The sequence below is a fragment of the Ovis canadensis genome, chromosome 1 (genome assembly GCF_042477335.2).
Source record: "Ovis canadensis isolate MfBH-ARS-UI-01 breed Bighorn chromosome 1, ARS-UI_OviCan_v2, whole genome shotgun sequence".
Classification (NCBI taxonomy): Eukaryota; Metazoa; Chordata; class Mammalia; order Artiodactyla; family Bovidae; genus Ovis; species Ovis canadensis.
The window spans coordinates 104,868,954-104,890,711 of NC_091245.1; the positions used below are offsets into that span (position 1 = coordinate 104,868,954).

General features: G+C 46.5%; 1 protein-coding gene across 2 annotated transcripts; it reads left to right on the forward strand.

Moving 5' to 3' along the window:
- Nucleotides 1-861: 861 nt before the first annotated feature.
- Nucleotides 862-10,140, forward strand: CHTOP (chromatin target of PRMT1). 2 transcript variants are annotated; one of them, XM_069542697.1, is made up of 6 exons: nt 862-1,188; nt 2,321-2,402; nt 3,854-4,007; nt 6,510-6,693; nt 7,516-7,653; nt 9,300-10,140. In XM_069542697.1, the coding sequence occupies exons 2-6, from the start codon at nt 2,338-2,340 to the stop codon at nt 9,503-9,505; spliced, it is 747 nt and encodes a 248-aa protein (XP_069398798.1). In that variant the 5' UTR covers nt 862-1,188; nt 2,321-2,337; the 3' UTR covers nt 9,506-10,140. The 2 variants fall into 2 exon arrangements, with proteins under 2 accessions (XP_069398798.1, XP_069398794.1); XM_069542693.1 differs by having other exon boundaries at nt 864-1,188; nt 6,507-6,693.
- The last annotated feature ends 11,618 nt before the right edge of the window (nt 10,141-21,758 follow it).

A 21,758-nucleotide genomic window follows, 5' to 3' on the forward strand; every position in this document is an offset into this window, starting at 1 on the left:
AGCTGGGGACACAGCAGTGAGCCTAACAACACACAACCCTCAACGTCACATAGGTAAAGCCCAGTAAGGATACCAAAACATTAAACTCACAAATATATGCTAAGAAGGAAAATGAAAGGATCTGAGGCGCCTATACTGGGGGCAGGGGTGAAGATGTGTTCATTCGCTCATTCTTCAAACATTCGAGCCCTTTATTGTGTGTCAAAGTATAATAAAAATCCCGTATAGGTCTGCATCAAAATCCACATGAATGGAAAACGGCGAGAGTGGACACGGAAACGGGAGGGGAGACGCAAAGGCCCCACAAAATAAGGATTTAACAATATTCAGGCCAAGCTGGGGAGGGAAGTGAAGAGGAAATTATGGACGGACGGTGGTGAGTGGCGCTAAACCCAGCAGAGGTGTGCTCTGATCACTGGCTCCCCTGCCTCCGCTGGGGCTTTTGCTATAGCCTACAATTCTCTGACCCGGGCCCGGGGTGAATAAGGGGAGTGCAACTACCCGAGTGCAAACTACCCGAGCCCAGTGGTCCGCAAGAGAGATCGAGGCACATCCGCCTGAAGAATTTTAGTTGTTCTGTCTTAGTTCAGGGGCAGAAGGACGCGCGAGAAAATACGGACAATTCTTTCACGGAGACCAAATCAGCCCAAGAGACGCGAATCACTTAATCATCCTCAGCCCCTTAAAACTCAAGAGCGAAACCATTTGGCCACGCCCTTCCCCGGGCGGGGCGCTGCGTGTAATACAGACGAGGCCTTCGCTAAAGTCCCGCCTTCTTCCTAGGGCTCCGCCCTAATCCCCGCCCAGGCGTGGCACAAGTTTCCCCGCCCCTCTAGGGATGCGGCGGATCTGACGTCTGACGTAACTGCGTCGACGCCATTTTAGCCGGTCCCATTCCGCCCTGGGCGTGGCGGCCATTTTGTTTTCCACACCGAGCGGGAGTTGACGGCAGCGGCTGTAGTGAAAGGAAGGAAAGAGCAGGCCGGGTGAGCAGGCGGACCGGCCGACCGGACAACCAGCCAGCAGCAACGAACTAACTTAACAATCTACCGCTTAACACATCTAACCAACCGCCCACCAAGTTAACCCGAGCCCCTCCACCGTCAACTCAGGTTCGGCCGGCCCCCGGCCCGCCTGCCGCAGCCGTGGTGGCAGCCCCGGGAGGAGCACTGGCGTCCGTTTCCTTCGGTACGTGTCTGTGGTGAGGAGGGCGAGAGTTTGGGGGAGCCGAGGGGCCCGGCAGACGCGGAGCAGGAGCTGGGGGGATGTGGAAGCAAATAGGGAGTCGGAGGCCCCGAAGGGGGCGGAGCCCGTGAGAGGGAGGCGGGGGAGACCCCGCACTGGAAAATCGTCGCGGGATTGACGGAAAGGGTGGAATTTGATAGGGATGAGAAAGGAACGTTGGCGAGTTGAGTTACGTTGGCGGTTCTGACAGAGGTTTGAGATGAAAGGAGGATTACTCGACTTCAAGGAGCGTTGGAAAGTAATGGCGGCTTTAGGGTTAAATTTTGTGGCGCGCTCTCTGGGAGCGCACTCCCAGGGGAATGCTCGTGGAGGAAATCTTTCCTATTCCCTCCCTCCCCCAGGTCGCCAGGCCCTTGCTGATGCCCCTAACTTGATTGCGAAATTGGTATACCTGTGTCATCTCTCTAGTTCAGTAGTTCTCAGTTTTAGCTGCACGTGCGAAGCAGCGAGGTAGACGTATTTTCCCTTGCTATATAAATGGCTCATCCCCAGACTTCACCATCAGAGATTGTGCTTGAAATGGTGTGGGCCCAGGCTTCTGAGTGCTTTCTGTTTTGTTTTTTTAAAGCTCCTTGCCGCCAAGGTTGAGAAGGACCGCTGTTGATGAAAAACCAGACTCTTAACAACACTTGCTTTGGGTCTGCCATTTTGGAGGCTTGGGCAGATATTTTGTGTCCTGCGGCCTTGAAACATACGGTGTGTGTGTTCAGTCGTGTCCTACTCTTGGCGACCCCATAAACTAGCCCTCCAGGCTCCTCTGTCCATGGAATTTTTCAGCCATGAATACTGGAGAGGGTTGCCATTTTTCTACTCCAGGAGATTTTCCATACCTTGGGATAGAACCCGAGTCTCCTGCATTGGTAGGCGAATTCTGTACTACTGCACCATCTGGGAAGCCCCAGGAGTTTATTAGTTTGAAGTAACTAACTTCTGTTTAAGTGCCTGAAATGAGTTTTGGTGTGATTGTTGATAGTCATCGATACAAACCTTTTCATTCATTTTGGGGTCTTTGGGTCTTGTTGAAAGGAGATAGTCGCCATTCTGGTTTGCTCATTCTGCCCATTGTCCTTTGTAGATTCTCGGGATTTGAAGATGGCTGCACAGTCTGCGCCGAAAGTTGTGCTAAAAAGCACCACCAAGATGTCTCTAAATGAGCGGTGAGGCAGCCAACAGCAACTTCAGCTCGTTCATAAGAAAACATTACTTAAATTGGCGCTGGGGTCCAATGCACAAAAGTCTGTTTTAAACTAAATACCAACAGAAGGCTACAGACCTCTGTTCTTAGTTGCATCGTATGTGGTACACAAAACAAATTGGGCGGTTGTTTCAAAACCCCTTATCATTAGATTTTTATATTATGCTATCTGAAATATTTATCTGGTGGGATGTATTTTAAAAAGACTCCTCACACCCTCCCTTTTCTTCACATATTTTTACGTTGATACAGGGGTGGTGCAGCTCAGTAGCATGACCCTGGCTGCAGTAGGCTTGCTGCCCAGTCCAAGGCCAGCAGTGTTGTGTCTGGCCTGTAAGAGGCAGGTAGCAAGCTAAGAATATGTCCAAAGGCCCTTGAATGTCATTCTTGGGCCTTGTAAGAGGCACTTGCTTTGCTCCATTTCACTTTCTCTCCACTCTGCTTTAGTTTGTTTTTGTTTTCAATTCTTTTACAGTTGAGTGTTCTCTTTCATCCCATTAAACTTAACTTGACAGGAGTAATAGAAGAGTGTCTTCACAAGCTCTTAGATGATTGAACTAACCTTTTCAGAAGTTATCGTTTGGAGTCAGAAAAAAGAATCATTTGATACTAAAAGAAAGTTACAGTATTTAAAGGCACTTTCTGTCTGAGAGCTTTGTTCATTGAGTGCCTTTGACTAGTGACTTTATTAAGCTGATATTAGACCACTGAATGATTTACTTATGTTTGTTTGTCTTTTCTGAAGCATATTTACTTCTCTCTATCTCTTAGGGTGTGTTACTCTGATTCTCCATATTTGCATATTACTAAGTGGAAATGGCAACCCACTCCAGTGTTCTTGCCTGGAGAATCCCAGGGACAGGGGAGCCTGGTGGGCTGCCGTCTATGGGGTCGCACAGAGTCGGACACGACTGAAGCGACTTAGTAGCAGCAGCAGCAGCAAGTGACCAAATACATGAGAAAATGTGATATGCTCTTACAATTTATGTGGGTATATCATTTCCATGGGCTTTGAAGGTGCTCTTGTCCTTCCGTGTATTTGCCCGTAAAATAGCACCCTCAGGCCTCCTGAGGTTTTGGCTTGCATTGTCCGTCTTTGAAACTACATCTTCTGTCTCTTGTCATCATATCTGCTTATTGCGTGTTTTTCATGCTTTCCACCTCTAAAAGCCGTTACCTGAGCCCTTGTTATCACTTTTGATTGAATGTGCTACACTTAGCTGCATTTCTGAGTTTCTGATTCTTGCAAGTTTGTGGAAGCAGAGGAGTCTTGAACCCACATCAGCACTGATCTAAGTGTACCACTTTAAGTTCGTGGGATCTGGAGCTCCTGGTCTAGCAAGCCATGAAAATGCCAATAAATGTTTTGTAATAAAGCTTTTATTTAAACATCCATTTTGTTCGACCTTGAAGCTTTACTAATATGCTGAAGAACAAACAGCCGATGCCAGTGAATATTCGGGCTTCGATGCAGCAACAGCAGCAGCTAGCCAGTGCCAGAAACAGAAGACTGGCCCAGCAGATGGAGAATAGACCCTCTGTCCAGGCAGCATTAAAACTTAAGCAGGTGAGAGCATGGGTCGTAATGCTCCAGAAGCAGCTGATCTGTCAGGCAGTCCTCTGAGGCTGTCAGGACATGATGGGTAATTATGAGGTGGCTCAGGGCAAAAGCTGAACTTCTCTGGAGTAGAGAGAAGCTCAGAGGATTCCCATTTGGGCAGGTAACAATAAGTAACTTTTTGTTGTCTTTCTCTTTTAGGGAGTTTGCCATCAATGTGGCCTGTTTCTATGTTACCAATGAGTATTAATCTCTTGTTTTCTGATCCTTTGCCCTTAAGAATAGATTGACTGGCTTTTCCACAAAGAATTTTTAGTTTCTGTTTTAGATGATCTTTAAGTCCTATATTCCCCATTAAATTATTTACAAATTAGGGAAATGACTTTATTCTTGCTTCCCTAGTACAGGGAATCTGAAAGGGCTCTCAGTCAAAGGTTTTCAGTGCTAAACAGTGGAAAAAGTAGGGTGACCCTCATCTCCACAGCACCTAAAGTCTTGTCAGTAAAATAGAACAACAGCACTGAGTAATTTAAGAGTTAGTGGGTTCGCTTTCAAATTTCCGTTAAGAAATAATCCTATTCAGATCTGAAATAAAACCTGCTCTTTATTATTCATAGACTTTTTATGCAAGTCCGGACAGTGGCGGTGGAAGGATATGTCCAAGCTGTGGCTGGGCGTCTGGAGGGCGGTGCCATGCAACTGTAAGGACTTTAACTGGAAGCACTGCATGGCTGTGCATAAAATCAGCAGTTAAATATAACACCCTTCCACCCCCACCCTGAACCATTGGGCTCATTGACCAAAAATAAACAAGGCCTTCTGCTTCAGCTACCATAAGCCTTGGAGTGGCTGCATTCATCCCTGACTCAGGAAAGCAGTAAAAAGCACCACTGTTTTCTAAGAGTAAATATTAAAAATTGCTGAAGACAAGTCTGACATATTATTCCAAAGGACCATTTTAACAAGCTTTAAATATAATCTGTGCAGAAAGTAGCCTCTAGAGCAGTGGTGTCCCGTAGAACTTTCTGTGATGATGGAAATGCTCTATCTATAGCTGTGCTCTCCAGTAGCCATTAGCCACGTGACTGTTGAGCACTGAAAATATAACTAGAGTGATTGGGGGCTTAAATTTTTTACTTTATTTTACTTTTTTTGCTTGTAATTTAATAGCCACGTGTGGCTAGTGGATACCTTAGCCTATAGCAAGCACAGCTCTAGAGTGGAGACTGGATGGTACAGCTGACATACTTGAGCTTCTTGTTAAGTTAGAGAACAGGGTTTGGTGGCAAGGCAGGACTGGGAAGAGAGAAGAACTTTGAAGTACTATAGTCTCCCCTTAAAGCACAGATCTTGAGAGGATATACTTGGAATGACCGAACACAACAGACTTGTAGAATGAAGTCCTGACCTCGTGTCATTCAGAGCCTATCCCTCTGATAAGCAGTTTGTAATCTTAGGCTAATAATAATAATTCACAGCATATGGTTGCAGAGACAATCATTTGTAGTAACTTGTGTGTGAAGCCTGAGGATACTTAATGTATTTTCATTCATATTGACTTAGTCTTTTTAGAAGAGCAGGCTTGCTAGGGCTTTGGTGTTCAAGGCAACACAGTCATCCATTCCTTTGAAGGAATTTAATTGTCTGAGATCTCATTTTCATGGTTTCTCTTTGAGGGACAGATTATTGAAAAATCTATATGGTATATCCTTGTTCTCACATGTGACCCTCAGTTTTATGGTTATAGCTCAACTCAATTCTAATGCAGGTTCGGCTGGTTTTCTCTGGAGATGTATTTGAGTTATATGTTTATTATAAATTAAAGGTCATTATACTGACTTAATGGAGCTGTTTGCAAAGGTAGACATGGAATTATCACTGTTTAAGATATGTAAGGAAAGGAGATTTGACTTTTTTGTGTTTATTTACATCTTAAGGTAAAAAGTGGACCGTCTGGAGATAGATACTCAGAGGAAAAATGGACACACTGGCCTCTTTGACTGAGAAATCAAACTTGTTCTTATGTCCCAAGAATTCAAATGAACTTATAATTTAAATTTTGCCCAGAGTGTGATGAACTTCCTATGGTGTTTGAGTAAGCCTTTGAAGAGAGTGGTAGTCCTTGGGCAGGTATGAATCAAGTCATATCATTGTCAACTGGTGGTTCAAAATCAGCAGAATCCACGATTTGAAATACAGTGTTCTTATTAAAACTTACATTCCAAATAGTGGTATATGACTTCTGTAGCCAAACTAGTGAGATAATTTGTGGTGATGCCAATTTCATGGAACCATACTCAAGCTTCTTAGAAGCTCCGGATCAAAACTCTGCTTCTCTTACACTGTGTTCTGAGGCAAAGGCTTGCTTCTGGTTTGGGATCCTTGACAGCAAGTGCAGGTTTATTTCCCACCACACAGACATCTCGCTTCTTTTTCTCTGCACTTTTAGTTGCTGAATCCCATTGGATTGCTTTTTTGATCTCAATTCCCTAACACCTTTTCTTCCAGAAGAGCTTAAAGCAGCGCCTGGGTAAGAGTAACATCCAGGCACGGTTAGGCCGACCCATAGGGACCTTGGCCAGGGGAGCAATCGGAGGAAGAGGCCTGCCCATTATCCAGAGAGGCTTGCCCAGAGGAGGACTTCGTGGGGGACGTGCCACAAGAACCCTGCTTAGGGGCGGGATGTCGCTCCGAGGTCAGTGCTGTGTACCTGACAATTGTTCGGGACCCACCCCCTTCCCTTTTCTCTTGGGCTGCTATGGACACATTTGTTTAACATCTTTAAGCCTGAATTTGTATTAATATAAATTAATAACTTTTGAAATCACGTATTTTTAATAGTGCTGCATGTCTTTTATCGATACCATTCCTTTTCTGATAATGTGCAATGGTGAGAGGCTATGACCTGCGTAACAACAGGTAATTCATGTCATCTCCATTCCATCTTAAAACACCCTGCTGCTGCTTGATTCAGAGCACATTCAAGTTCTAGAAATAAGTCAAATTAAGAAATTTATGGGTCTTTTGGCCTATATCTTAACTAATCATCTGTTCGTGGTTCTGTTCTAGTGAAACACTGTTACACCTGGAAAAAAAGCACAAGTTGACCCATAGCTCTTAATTATATGTAACATTTTGGGCACTGTTATACTGTTCCCTGTATAGTTCTTGTCCCCTGCAAAAATGTACTAAGAGCAGGAATCATATCATTTATTTTTAAATCTATCATGGTGCTAGGTACCTATCTATGATTATTCAATATATACTTATTAATGTATATACTTACTAATTGATTTAACTGCCAACTTCTTCCAAAAATGGATTTGTGGTCAGACTTGTTGAATTGATTGAATAAAGAGCAGCTTAATCTGTTCATACTCAGTGTGCAGCTTGCCCCACCCAACCTAAAAATTAACTGAATTAACTCTCATTTAACCCTCACCGCCTGCCTTTGGTTAGCATCTACTTTGTCTCTCTTGGATTTACCTGCATATACATTGTATGCCTCCTCTCCAAGGTCAAAACCTGCTCCGAGGTGGACGAGCCGTAGCTCCCCGAATGGGCTTAAGAAGAGGTGGTGTTCGAGGTCGTGGAGGTCCTGGGAGAGGGGGCCTAGGGCGTGGAGCTATGGGTCGTGGCGGAATCGGTAGTAGAGGTTAGTCAGCTACCAACTTCAGAGACTAGCTTCCCCTTATTTCTCTCCCTTCAAAACTCAGAGCCACCTTTCTGCACAGCTTCAAGTCATAGGCAGGCTTATTTGTTTGTCTTGTTTGTTTTATGAAACTGGCTTATTTTCTAAATACACATGCTGGTAGTGTGAAAGTCTGTCATGGGTTTTCCAAGAACAGTGAGGTATGTGTTACAGAGCCAGATTATATGCAGTCTTTCAGGCTCTTGCAAATTTAAAGTGTATTATTAAAATGACAAGATGGTCAGTTAAGGGTTTTATCTTTTTTTGTCCCTATCCCACCACCACACAATCCACCTCGTAGCTCAAAACCCTGCTTTGAGTCTAATAATAGAGAAGAGGGGGGTGAACAAAAGTAAAGCAGAGTTAAGATGGTAGGCTTGGAGCTAGGTATTGACTCGGTTTGTGTCTATGCAAAACCAGAGATTTTTCCATCAAAGTAGAAAAAGCAAGATGGTATTGTGTCAGTTAATTAACTGACTCTTGTTGATAATCTTACCTTCAGACTTAGTGATACTTGTCTTGTGACTTCATGGCCCAGATTGGAAAAGAATTTTTAATGGTGTTGCTGCTGTTAATACCAAATCTCATGGGAGTTTTCTGGCTTAGAGCTTAGTGGAAAACTCCCATCAACACCTATCCAGGAAAAAAATACATACATTCTTGTAGCCCCTGTACGTATTTGCTTTGGTCCTTTTTTTAAAGTGTGTGGTGGGTCTTCCATAATTTATAACCTTGAAGTAGCCAGCGGATAATAACTGTTGAGAAAGGACATTTGATAACTTGAGAGTTTATTTTCTTCTCTCGCATTATATGTTGCTTGGCTGATTGAGTGAAGTGCAAGCTAGTTTGGGTTTCAGGATGAAATAGCTTGTTCAAACTATCTTGACTTGGTTTCTGAGAGACATCACAAGGATTTTGTGGGGAGGAGTCTAGAGTAGCTTTTCAGAAAGCTGGGTATGTTTTGTTAAGTGAATTGAAACCACCTCTCAGATAACCGTAATTGTTACAATGTGAATAGAATCAGGAGATAGAAATGGCTGGAACTTCTCCAAGTGTTTTTTCCCAACTCCCTTAATTGTTCCTATGTCAGAATAACTCCTCAGTCTCCTGACATAGGATCAGCCAGCTCCTTAGGTTTGATAAATTTGAGGAGAGATGAGCTAATTTTTCTGAAGGATCGCCAATAAAGTTTAATTTGAAAACTGTCTAGCTTCACATCCCTGTTTCTCTGTGCCCTTGTTACTTCTCCCTATCTTACTAAATGGAGTTATCTATAATGTATTTGCATTTTAATTATAAGCTTATAGTGAGTCTCAAATTTTTTTAGTTTCTCCATTTTGAGAGAGATTAAGAAATTTTAATTATCAGTTATTTTCCCTTTGATAGAATTTTTAAAATTAGCATTTAGAGATGAGCATGTAATAAGGGATTCATTATGTGTGCTTTCCATGTGTTGCTTTCTACCCAGTGTGTTTCCTGTTTTTCCAGATTTCTCCTCTTTGCCCTGCCCTTCAGCCTTTCTCAGCTAGGCCCCGCTGCTCTGAGGGGCATTTACCATAGTACCCATTAAACATACTTGTAACTGTTTTCTTCTTTTTCCCTTGGGCCAGGTCGGGGTATGATAGGTCGGGGAAGAGGGGGCTTTGGAGGCAGAGGCCGAGGCCGTGGACGAGGGAGAGGTGCCCTTGCTCGCCCTGTACTGACCAAGGAGCAGCTGGACAACCAGTTGGACGCGTACATGTCGAAAACAAAAGGACACCTGGATGCTGAGTTGGATGCTTACATGGCTCAGACAGATCCCGAAACCAATGATTGAAGCCTGCCCACCCTCCTGGAAGACTCTTGTTCAAGTCACACATCTGTAAATAACCTTAAGATAACAGATGAGAAGAAAGCTGACTGATATTGAAAGGACCTATCATAATAGGCTCTGGACTGACTTGCCACCAGTTTGTGCATTTAGTTGTGTTCCTTTTACTTTTTGATACTATGTTGTATGAAACCTTTTTTTCCCCTCTGACTGGGGTTTGCTTTGGTTTTGTTACTTGGTGGGGGGAGGGGTTTCCTTCACCCAGGCTTTTCTTTGAACATGAATGTGTTGGCCTTGTGGCTAGTACACCCTCTTCCCCCATCTGCCTCCCCTCATCTGTCATATGCTTTGACAGTCTAACATTTCCTCTGTTCATTTTGGTGCCCCCGTGAAAAAGTCCCAGAAAGAGCCCACCAGTGTTCCACCTTAATGTCTAAGTTTCTGAGATAGAATTCTGTTTAACATTTTTAATAGCCTCTTTAAAGTGTTCAGAAAATCTGGAGCTCATAAATGCATTCTGCCACATTGATGTTTTAGTAAATTGGGAACACTGACATAGCTACAGGGCTACCAAACACGTTACACGTGCTAGCAGCTCTGATTTAATTAAAGTTATTACCGTGTACACTTGTACCACTTAACCATCGTGCTGGTTTGGATATGTGCGCTTTCTACCTGGGAATGAGATTTATAAACTTTCCCTCTTGGTTTTGCATCATGCTCTAAGGGATGTTTCGGGGTTGGCTTAACATCCTACAAAAGAGGAGAAAGCCTTTTGGTTTGCCAGATGCCTCAGAATGGAAAGGGCTGAAAATTGATGACAGATACCTGGTGGGAGGGGTCAGAAGATAACCTTGCTAAAGTGCTGTTATCCTTCTGTTTACCCCAGACCAATCTTGGGCTTCTCCATTTGTTGACCCTCTTCTTACTCCCCATAAAGGTTAAAGTTCAGCCATAGTCTGTCAACTGTTCAGTTTCAGTAGAATCTTTTGTTTCGGGTTCGTTACAACAAGAAATTGTTCTCTCAAACCCATCCAGGACTTTCTCTTTATTTGTTGGGCTATTTCAAATGCTATGGCCACTATAACAGTATTTTAAGATACACCTGTAGAGTTGTGAGTCCTTCATAGTTGTATTAAAATTCAGGGTGGGGAGGGTGAGAGTTTGGGACAGAAAGTGAACAATTTTCCCTCTTTTGAATAATCCCCAAGGCAAGATTAACCGTACTTAGTAAAGTACTAACTCATTTGGTGCACAGCAAGCTCAGAGGCATTACGTACTCCCAGGACTGGTTTCCCTTTTCCCCAGTGCTGTTTAAGGGAAAAGAAGAACCTAACCACCTCCAATCAAACCAGTTACCATTGAGCTATTTAGAACTCTGATTCCAGTAGACCCCCAAGACTGTTTTGTTGCAGAGGTACTGATTGGCAGTGGGCAGGCTACCCCTTAAGATCTTCACATCCAGGGCTTGCTGGACATGTTTGGGAGAAAGGGCGGGAGCTGTAGGGTGAGTGGGTCCCTTTACCCTCTTCAAGCACACAGTTTGATGTGATCCAGTCTCAGATCCCTCACCACTGTCCTTCCCAAATACTTTGAACTTAGCAGAAGATGACTAACATGAATGTGTTCTTCCGGATATTTTTAAGTTGGTATCTGGGACCATCCTCTAAGCCACTGAGATCTGTAAGAAAAGGGGTGAAAGAGGCACTGAGGCATCCTGGCGGTAAGGGGTTGCTTTGTGGGTCCCAGTGAAGCTGGGCAATGAGGTGACCCCTGGAGCTTAAGCCCTTCCCTCTCCTTCCTCTATATTCCTCTAACCACTCCCCCTTTTTTCTCCTACCCCTTGAAAGAATTCCCAGTGTGAGTAAAGGGACTGCCCTCCCAATCATGGGCCCTGCAATCCCTCCTGTGCTCACTGCAGTTCCAAATCTTGAGACCTATTCCTGCTTCTGCCAAACTCGGTCTTAATGAGTGCCTAGTCTATGGGGTCGCACAGAGGTGTACACGACTGAAGCGACTTAGCAGCAGGTGGAGTAGAGAGTGATAAAGAGTCAGCCTAGCTCCTGGGTCAGCCTTTTAACTCATTCACCCACCATCTGCCAAGGACTTACAGACACGACCACATCGTTTGTTAGGCATTGGGAGTACAGAGAAGAGACTGAGGATGGATCATTAAAGTCAGAAAGTTTTACAGAGAAGGGGGAAGAATACTTGAAGGAGAGAACAATAAAAAAGGTGCAGAGGTCTCAGATGTATGCCGGGGAAGGCATTCAGCAGTCCTTCACTGTAGGAAGGGAGACACAACTGACCAGACTGAGTAGCCTGGAGCCTAATTGCCTTGCTAAATACCTTTGGCTTTGTGATTTGGGTGATGGGAAGTCATTGAATTTAGGCAGGAGAGTGCCATGGGGTGATTTACACAGAATGGTGGAATATGGAAATAGGCTAAAGGGAGGAAGACCACGGAGTCTAGGAAACTGATGAGTTAGTCAAAAAAAAGAAAGCTGCCCTGAACCTGGACAAGCCACATCCTCAGCAGTTATCTAGCCATCTGATGTCTGGGGTTCTGTCACAAAAGAGGAGTCAGGGGTGACCTGAGCAACCTCAAGAGGAGAAGGAATGAGACATACTCCTCTCCCTGGAGTGCTCTTGCCGTCTCCCTAGTTCCCTCGTGTGACCCCATGCCTGATCTAAAGCCAGTGGAAGCGCTGCTGCCCAAGCCAACCTTCACAACAGGTACCCACTCCCCTTGGCCTCACACCCGGGAAAGAACTAAGCGTCCAGGCAAGAGGGGCTGGCAGAGGACAGGGCTCCAGCCCCCATGAGCCCAAGTGGCAGCCCCTTTCTCCCATCCCCAGGCCCCTTGGAGCCTCATCGGGTGTACTGAAACTGAGCAGCAGCCTGTGGGGCTCCCAGGCATGGAGGCATTTCTGCCCATTTCATAGGCAAGACTCCATGACCTCCCTTGCGTTCCAGAGGGCATATTCGAACAGTTGTTAATGAAGGGAGGAACAGCCAAGAAATACCTGAGTCATAATTAAAGTTGAGGGGAGAGGGGCTTCCCAGGTGGCTCAGTGGTAAAGGATCCACCTGCCAATGCAGGAGACGCGAGTTCAATCCCTGGGTCGGGAAGATCTGGAGGAGGACAGGGTAACCCGCTCCAGTATCCTTGCCAGGATAATCCAATGGATAGAGCCTAGCAGGCTACAGTCCATGGGGTCACAAAAGAGACAGCCTGACCGAGCACACACAAGATTAAAGGGACCAGAAAAGCTCAAGATTAGTAGACCAGTCACCTAGGAATACAAGCCCTACCCACACTCTGATCTTGTCAGAGACCTTACCTTTGACCCAGTTATTAAACCCCTCATCAAGTTCTCTGGAGGGGAGACACACAGAAGACACTGGCCCCCTTGGCCCCACAAAGCAATAAAGCTATCCTTTTCCCCTTCACCCGAGACACTGATTTGATTCACTGGCACCAGTGTACAGAGAGGCTGAGCTTTTGGCAACAATACTCACCCATCAGCAGTGAACAGCACCCAGACCAGCACTGTAAGTGGGGCAGGCCTGGTGGGAGGCTCCTAGAAGGAGGCAACGGGCCCAGAGAGGCTGGGACCTGGGAGGAGACCTTGTCTGGCCTGGCCTGGCCTCTGTGTCCCCTCTCCTGTCCATCCCACTGCAACCCCAGGCCTCCCACTACCTCTCCCACTGATTCCCCAGGCAATGTGGAGAAGGCCAAGGGCATCCAATCTTCCAGTTCCCTAGAGACCTTTAAGAGCTCACCTCCTGCTCCCTCTCCTTCCCCACCCCCCAACACTCACATATAGACACAGATGTCACAGTAGGGGTATATCATCTTTCTAATCCTGGACCTTCTCCAGGCAACACCTCCAACCTCTTAATTAAGAAATCTCCAAATCTCCAAACTCATGTTCTGCTTCTAAATTTTAGCTGGTAGCACCAAGGGGAGAGGAGTTCCAGGGGCCGCTGGATGCCCTACACTCTTGCCTAAGTGGGCTTTCTGACCTCACCATATCCATTCTAGTGACTCACCCAGGCAGGATGATGCCCACCCACCCACCAAGGGTAGAGTCTGAGGCCCAGGATGGCTCTGGGACCTGTGACGGTGGCAGCAATCTACCACCAACCACGAGACAGGGCCTCTTACTGTGTGAGCAGACCAGTAGACCTGGGGTATCTATGGCACCATGAAACCTCTTTAAAGGATTCTCTTGATTCCCGTTAGTCTTGGTTTGATTTCTTTACCTTTCAGTGTAAGGTGATTATCAGTTTAAGATTTAAACACATCTATGTGTTACCAAGTCCAAACTCACTCTGCTTGCCACACAACAGGCCAACGAATCCAAGAGACAAGGTGTTGAGGCAAGGAATATTATTACTTCAGTCAGAAAGTCGGCTGACCAAGAAAGCGGTAGATTAATGTCTCAAAATGACCGTCTTGTCAGGGTCTGGATGCCAGGCTTTTATAGAACCAAAGATGGAGGTTGTGAGGAGCTAAAGTCAAAAGGCAGAACAGAGAGGCAGAAGCACTGAGGAAGTAAAGTAAGACAGGTCTTCAACCTTGCAAAACATCTAGAAGGGCCCAGGCTTTAGAAGCGTGTGTTAATCTTTTCTTTCTTTAGCCATTCACAGGTAAGCAGGGTCAGATTCTCTCTCTATGAGCTGAACAAAGGCACTTTTAACAGGCAGAGGAGCAGGATCCTCTGAGGCATGACACTGTATATGACTACAACAACAGAAACAAAAAGCAAGTCAAAGAAATAGTTCCAACAGAGAGTCAGAATTGATTCTTTGAAACGTGGTGTGATGGGGGTTGCTGCAGAGAGAAAGCCAATTCTGACTCCAAGCTGGGAAGTGCTTTTTGACCTGCTTTTCATTGCTTTTGCTGTTACAATCATACGTAATATCTTGCCTCAAAGGACCCTGCCCCTCTGCCTGAGTGTACTAAAGGGCCTTTGTTCAGCTCCTAGAGAGAGAATTTGACCTTCAGTTCAGTCACTCAGTCATGTCCAATTCCTTGCGACTCCGTGGACTGGAGCATGACAGTTCTCCCTGTCCATCACCAACTCCCAGAGCTTGCTCAAACTCATGTCCATTGAGTCAGTGATGCCATCTAACCATCTCATCCTCTGTCATCCCCTTCTCCTGCCTTCAACCTTGTCCCATCATCAAGGTCTTTTCCAATGAGTCAGTTCTTCACAACAAGTGTCCAAAGTATTGGAGTTTCAGGTTCAGCATCAGTCCTTCCAATGGATATTCAGCACTGATTTCCTTTAGGATTGACTGATTGGATCTCCTTGCTGTCCAAGGGACTCTCAAGTATAGTCCCAATCTCACATCCATACATGACTACTGGAAAAACCATAGCTTTGACTAGATGGACCTTTGTCAGCAAAGTGATGTCTCTGCTTTTTAATATGCTGTCTAGGTTGGTCATAGCTTTTCTTCCAAGGAGCAAGCGTCTTTTAATTTCATGGCTGTGTTGTAGCCACGCATTCCGGGAAACAAACTCACTCAGAAGGACAATGCAGATAGTGGAGTACAGTTTATTACACCTTCCAGGCCCAAGGCAGAGTCTCCTCTTAGCCAAGGACCCCGACCAGTTTTTGGGAAAACCTTATACAGCCTAAGTGTATTTGCTCAAACCCACCTCACCAAATTCCTTGAAACTAGTCTAGACAAGGTAAAAGAGAGATATGATCAAAGTTAACTCATGATTCATGTGTCACAAGACTAGATAAACAGTGGGTATTATCAATAGGCCTGTGGTCATATCCCAATAAACATAATGGAATTTACCACTTTGTTCTGTTACAGAGATAATTAGCATATTCTTTTAGGCAACAGAGAGTCCAAGTCCAAGTCCTGAGGCTCTTCTGTCCGGGGGTCTGGTTTTCCATTGGCATGCCATTTCTACAGACACCGGGCACCACGTTCAGAGTCCACTGGGAGGGTGACCATGTGTGTAGCCTAATGTTCGAAGCCTGGCCTAAGACAGAGTCCAGCTCTGTTTCCTCCTTCATTCCCCCCTCTTGATTCTCTTAACTGATACTATGAGCATCACTCATAGGGATATATTGCACCCTGGCTCTCCGACCGCCGATTTGGGAGAATGACATCAACCTTCAGGTTACAAAGTTCATAATACACTGTAAAATTCAGGGTCCACAAAGCAGAACTATCAAGGCAACTATAACAGTGGTAAATATAGTTTTCTACCGATCGCCTTTCACCCAAGATAAGACCGAAGTCCAGAAAGGAATGTGTTCATTTGACATTGCTTCACCTGGTTTTTCATGTCATTTAAAGCAGTTGGTACATTTCCAGATAAGTCAGGAATGCATACACAACATTCAACCTTAATTACAGCACAGGTCTCTCCTTGAGCCGCTGTGAGTATGTCCAAAGCCATTCTATTATGAATTCCCGCTTTTCTCATTTGGATTTGCTCTTCATTTAAGGCTTGGATGGCTTTTGTTCTATCTAGGAGGGCCTGTTTTGTGAAATTAGTCAAGGCCTCTACTTTAATCATAATACCCGTTGTCCCTATAGAGGGTAGGAATAAGGCAGCAATATACTCATACCACTGAAACATGGATTTGTCCACCTAGCATGTAAATAAGGTAGATTTACCGGGGCTTGTTGTAGGTTAGGCTTTTGTTACACTGGCATTTATATCAAATGTAACCCTATGACCCGAGTCTGTTGACTGTAGGTCTGGCTTACACCCAGACAGCAGGGAGAGATTATGATTGTGTCCCAGAAGGGAGCAGAGTGGTTTAAAATCTCCTTGGTGGAGCAGTGGCAGCCACCAGGGAAGTCCATCTGTCACAGACAGAGGCAGAGCCCCACATACCCAAGGGCTGGAGGTATTGTGAAGTCCGTGTGTGTAGGAATGTGCATGTTGATGAGACCAAGCAGCAGGAGTTGATTATGCGGCTTCATCCTCAAGGGGCTCGTCTGGGATCTTCTTTTCTTTCTTCTTAAGGATGGTCTTAGTCTCTCGAGGATCAGCGGGGTCCCTCTGTGCAGTCCACTCAGCGTTTTCTAGGTCTGCGTGGTATGCTCTCTTCAACCTCATATGATGGATCCAAGGGGCAGTACCTGCAACTTTAACTGCAGTAGGGGTATTTAGAATAACAGTATAAGGGCCTTTCCACCGAGGGGCTAGTAAATCAAGTTTCCAATCTTTGACCCATACTTGGTCACCAAGCGTAAACTCACGAATCTGTTCCCCGAGGGGGAACAGAACCCTTTCTTGTACAAACTTAGTTACCCGATTTATTACCTTACCCAACTCCATCTGCTGCAAAATCCCATCCCCCCTTACCTGAGGCAAATTTGTTGACACCTGTTTTATTATGAGAGGGGGCCTCCCATACACAATTTCCTATGGAGAATAGCCTTGGGACTGTGGGGTCATCCTGAGTCTGAGCAGAGCTGTCAGATCAAGTCCACCCAGGAGCAGTCAGTCTCTGTGATCCACTTGGAGAGTGTCTCTTTAAGTGTCCACTTGGTTCATTCCACCATCTCAGAACTCTGGGCCTATATGCAGTGTGCAATTTCCATTTGATGTTTATAGTTTTGTTTACTTGTTGTACTAAATCAGCTACAAAAGCCAGGCCATTGTCTGATCCAATGCTGGTAGGAAATCCAAATCAGGGAACTATTTCCCTAAGCAGGCACTGGGCCGCTTCTGATGCTCTTTCAGTCCAAGTAGGAAAAGCTTCTACCCATCCCGAGAACGTACATACCATGACCAGCAGGTAACGGTAGTGTCAGTGAGGTTTCATTTCAGTGAAGTCCACTCCCAGGTGTTCAAAGGGCAGCGTGCCTTTCAGCTGAATACCCGGAGGTTTTTGTCTGAATACCCGAGAGGCAGCATTAACCTATGAGCAGGCGGCATGTTGGCTTACTAGAGTGTGTGCCAGCTCCTCTGGTACCAATAATTTGCCACTTGGCAATGCCGTTGTCTTTGTTTTATCAGGCTAGTGCCATCAGTATATAGGACCCAACTAGGATCTGGAGCCTTGTGTCCTTTAAAACAAACCCCAGCTACCTTGCCTCCTCCTTGCAGGTCTGTGCCTTCTTCTTCGACACCCGGTGGCCTGCTTCCATCAGCAGCTGGAGCAGTGCTTTTGTCCCTTTCCAGCATTTTCCCTTGGTCTCGGCGGCCAGCAGCAGGTCATCCCCGTAAAGTAGGAGCCAACATCCATACTCTTCCGGATGGAATGAGTTCAGGTCAGAAGCCAGGGCTTCCCCAAAGATGGCTGGGGAGTTCTTAAACCCCTGAGGGGGAGTCCAGATGAGCTGTTGCTTGGTGCCCCTGACTGGATCTTCCCATTCAAAGGCAAAGATGGGCTGTGACGCTGGGGCGAGGCGGCGTACGCAGAAGGCATCTTTGAGACCTAGGCGAGTATAAACTTTAGTCCTCGGCGGGAGGAGGCTAAGTAAGGTATAAGGGTTGGGAACAGTGGGGTGTAAAGTCACAGTAGCCTAGGTGACTAGCCTGAGATCCTGTACAGGCCTATAGTCCTGTCCTTCTTCCTTTTTGACTGGCAGGATCGGCGTATTCCAAGCCGACTGGCACTCCACTAGAATGCCTGCTTGTTTCAATCTATTGATGTGGGGCAGTATGCTGGCCCAGGCCTCTATCGGTAGCGGGTACTGGCGCTTTCTAACCGGGATGGTGCCTGGTTTGAGTTCTCTTGAGTTCTCTTGAGTTCTGGGGCTTGATGTTTAGCCAGCCTTGGGGGAGAGGGGGTTGTCTTCTGCCCAGACCTCAGGGAATAATTGAGTTAGCTCTCTCTCATGCTCTTCCAGCCCACCCAGTTCTTCCTTGGGAGGCTCATGCAACCTCCACTCATCTTGAGGGGGTATTGAGAGAGAGCAAATAAGTCATAGTGCCCATCCGGAAGGTGGGCCTCTCCTCAGGGGAGAAAGTCACTTGTGCTTCTAGTTTGGAGAGCAAGTCTCTTCCCAACAGGGGTACTGGGCACTCAGGAATGTAGAGGAATTCATGAATCACTTGGTGCCCCCCCATCTGACATTTTCTGGGCTGGCAAAACAATTTAATCATCTCTTCTCCCGATACTCCAGTTACAGCAGGAGTCTCTTTGGACAGTGGTGCCACAGGTTTTGTTGCTACCAACAGTTCTGCTCCTGTATCCACCATGAAGTCAATGTTTTGGTCCTCCACTTTTAAGGTTACCATGGGCTCTCGGGGACCTGATATCTCTGACCGCCACTCCACCCCCGCCCCCGCAGCCCTATTTAATTTCCAAGTCATCGAGCCCCACCACTGCCAGAGCTTCCTCTTCCTTCCTTGCCTTAGGGCATTCATTCTTCCAGTGGCCAGGCACTGGGCACACTGGTTTGGCCCGGGGCCTCCGTTGGGACCAGCTGAAGGACTGTCCTGTCCCTGAGGCATAGGAGGTTTTCCAGAGGGCCCGAGATAGACTTTCCCAGAGCAGCAGCTAGCATTGCAAATCTGTCTGTTCTCTTTCGTTCCCTCCGGCTCTCTGGCAGAGCGCAGTCTCTGCTTAATTCCAAGGTCTCCCTCCTCTTCCTGTCAGTACTCACCGGGAGAGGCGGGGATAGCTTGGGCAGTTCGGCTGGACCCGGATCCTGGAAGTGTTGGCCAGAGGCTTCTGCCACTGGGATCGGAGCCCGCCGAGGTGGCGGCTCTACGAACTCCGGGAGAGCTGGCGGAGGAGCAGCGGCTGCGCAGGAACTTCACTTGGTCCTGGATCGGGCATTAAGGCAGCCTCCGGTCCTGGTGGAGCACTGGGCCAGTGGGCGCACCGTCATCCAGTATGGGGGAGGGGCAGGTCATCCTTGTCCAAATCCTGCCAGATCCCAGAGGGAGAAGGGGGATCCGCATGTCTTCGCCCGCTGGTCCGCAAGGCCGCACCAGAACACCACGTGGTCCAAGACTGTTTCTCCCTTAAAGTCCGTTCTGCCTTGGTGGGCTTGATCCGGTGCGGATGAAAACATAGATGGGTTAAATATCCCACGTCCCAGGCTGTCTCCGGAAAAGCCAGTTCATACTCACTTATGTATCCCCGCTTCTAGCCTGACAATTCCAACGGGTCAAGAATTTCACAGCAGACAGGACACTTCCTGGGGGCGGGCAGAATGTGAGCATACAAGGACCAGTTTCCCATCCTAAAAATCCCCTGGCGATCGCTGGTAATAATTTTCCCTGAGATGGCATGGACACACCTCCTAAATGACCTTCACAAATTCCCTTCCTAAGCCCTAGCATACTCGTGTCGACCTGTGTACCATGCAATCGCCGCCTGCCTATTCCAGGCTCCTGTGGGTCTGTGCCCCTTCTAGTCCTTCTCAGGGGGGTGATCAGGCCCCCTCTTCCACCCTGCCGGGTGGGTTCCTCCTCACCTGAGCGCTCAGTTCCCCTGCTGCCATCCACTACCTGCTAACATGAAAGGCCCAGGCATTGAGAAGCAGAATCCTTCCAGAAGGGCGAGGCGCCTTCCCCCCTCTAGAAGATTCAACTGGCAAGGCCTCGGAGTAATCCCAAATGGGACTTGTCTCCTCAAAGTGAGGAGTTTCCCGGCCAATGCACCAAATGTTGTAGCCACACGTTCTGGGAAACAAACTCACTCAGAAGGACAATGCAGATTGTGGAGTGCAGTTTATTACACCTTCCGGGCCCAAGGCAGAGTCTCCTCTTAGCCAAGGACCCCGACCAGTTTTTGGGAAAACCTTATACAGCCTAAGTGTACTTGTTCAAACCCACCTCCCCAAATTCATTGAAACTAGTCTGGACAAGGTAAAAGAGAGATATGATCAAAGTTAACTCATGATTCATGTGTCACAAGACTAGATAAACAATGGGTATTTATCAATAGGCCTGTGGTCTTAAACATAATGGAATTTACCCCTTTGTTCTGTTACAGAAACAACTAGCATATTCTCTTAGGCAACAGAGAGTCCAAGTCCAAGTCCTGAGGCTCTTTTGTCCAGGGGTCTGGTTTTCCATTGGCATGCCATTTCTATAGACACTGGGCACAAAGTTCAGAGTCCACTGGGAGGGTGGCCATGTGTGTAGCCTAATGTTCGCAGCCTGGCCTAAGACGGAGTCCAGCTCTGTCTGTTCCCTCCTTCGGTATTCCCATCTCTTGAAGAATTTCTCACAGTTTGTTGTGATCCACCAAAGACTTTGGCATAGCCAGTAAAGCAGAAGTGGATGTTTTTCTGGAACTCTTGTTTTTCAATGATCCAACCAATGTTGGCAATTTGATCTCTGGTTCCTCTGCCTTTTCTAAAACCAGCTTGAACATCTGGATGTTCACGGTTCGTGTACCATTGAAGCCTGGCTTGGAGAATTTTGAGCATTACTTTCCTAGCGTGTGAGATGAGTACAATTGTGTGGTAGCTTGAACATTCTTTGGCATTGCCTTTCTTTGGGATTGGAAAGAAAACACCTTTTCCAGTCCTGTGGACACTGCTGAGTTTTCCAAATTTGCTGACATATTGAGTGCAGCACTTTAACAGCATCCTCTTTTAGGATTTGAAATAGCTCAATTGGAATTCCATCACCTCCACTAGCTTTGCTCATAGTGATGCTTCCTAAGGCCCACTTGACTTCACATTCCAGGATGTCTGGCTCTAGGTGAGTGATCACCTAGAGTGATCGTGGTTATCTGGGTCATGATCTTTTTTATATAGTTCTTCTGTGTATTCTTGCCACCTCTTCTTAATCTGACCTTGCCCACCTATGAATAGAAGAGATTAACACACCCCTTCCAAAAACTGGTCATGCCCTTGGAGATGTTTACTTGCCTCTCCCTCTCTCTTCTGCCTTTGACTTTCCTTCCTCTTTGCTTCTTTCCCTCTAAGTCTACAAAAGATCCTGGCATCCAGACCTCGACAAGATGGTTATTTTGAGGCGCTAGCCTCCCATCTTCTCAGTCAGTTCCCCAGATAAAGTCCCTTCCTTGTCTTAACCCCTAGTCTCTCAGATTTACCAGCAAGCAGAGCAAGCTTGGATGCAGGTAGTGGGGGTAAGATTAGGCCACTCAGTCCTGTCCTACTCATTTCGACCCCATGGACTGCAGCATGCCAGGCTTCCATGTCCATCACCAACTTCTGGAGCTTGCTCAGACTCATGAGCAAGTGAAGAGTCAATGATGCCATCCAACTATCTCATCCTCTGTCCTCCCCTTCTCCTCCCTCCTTCAATCTTTCCCAGCATCAGGTTCTCTTCTTT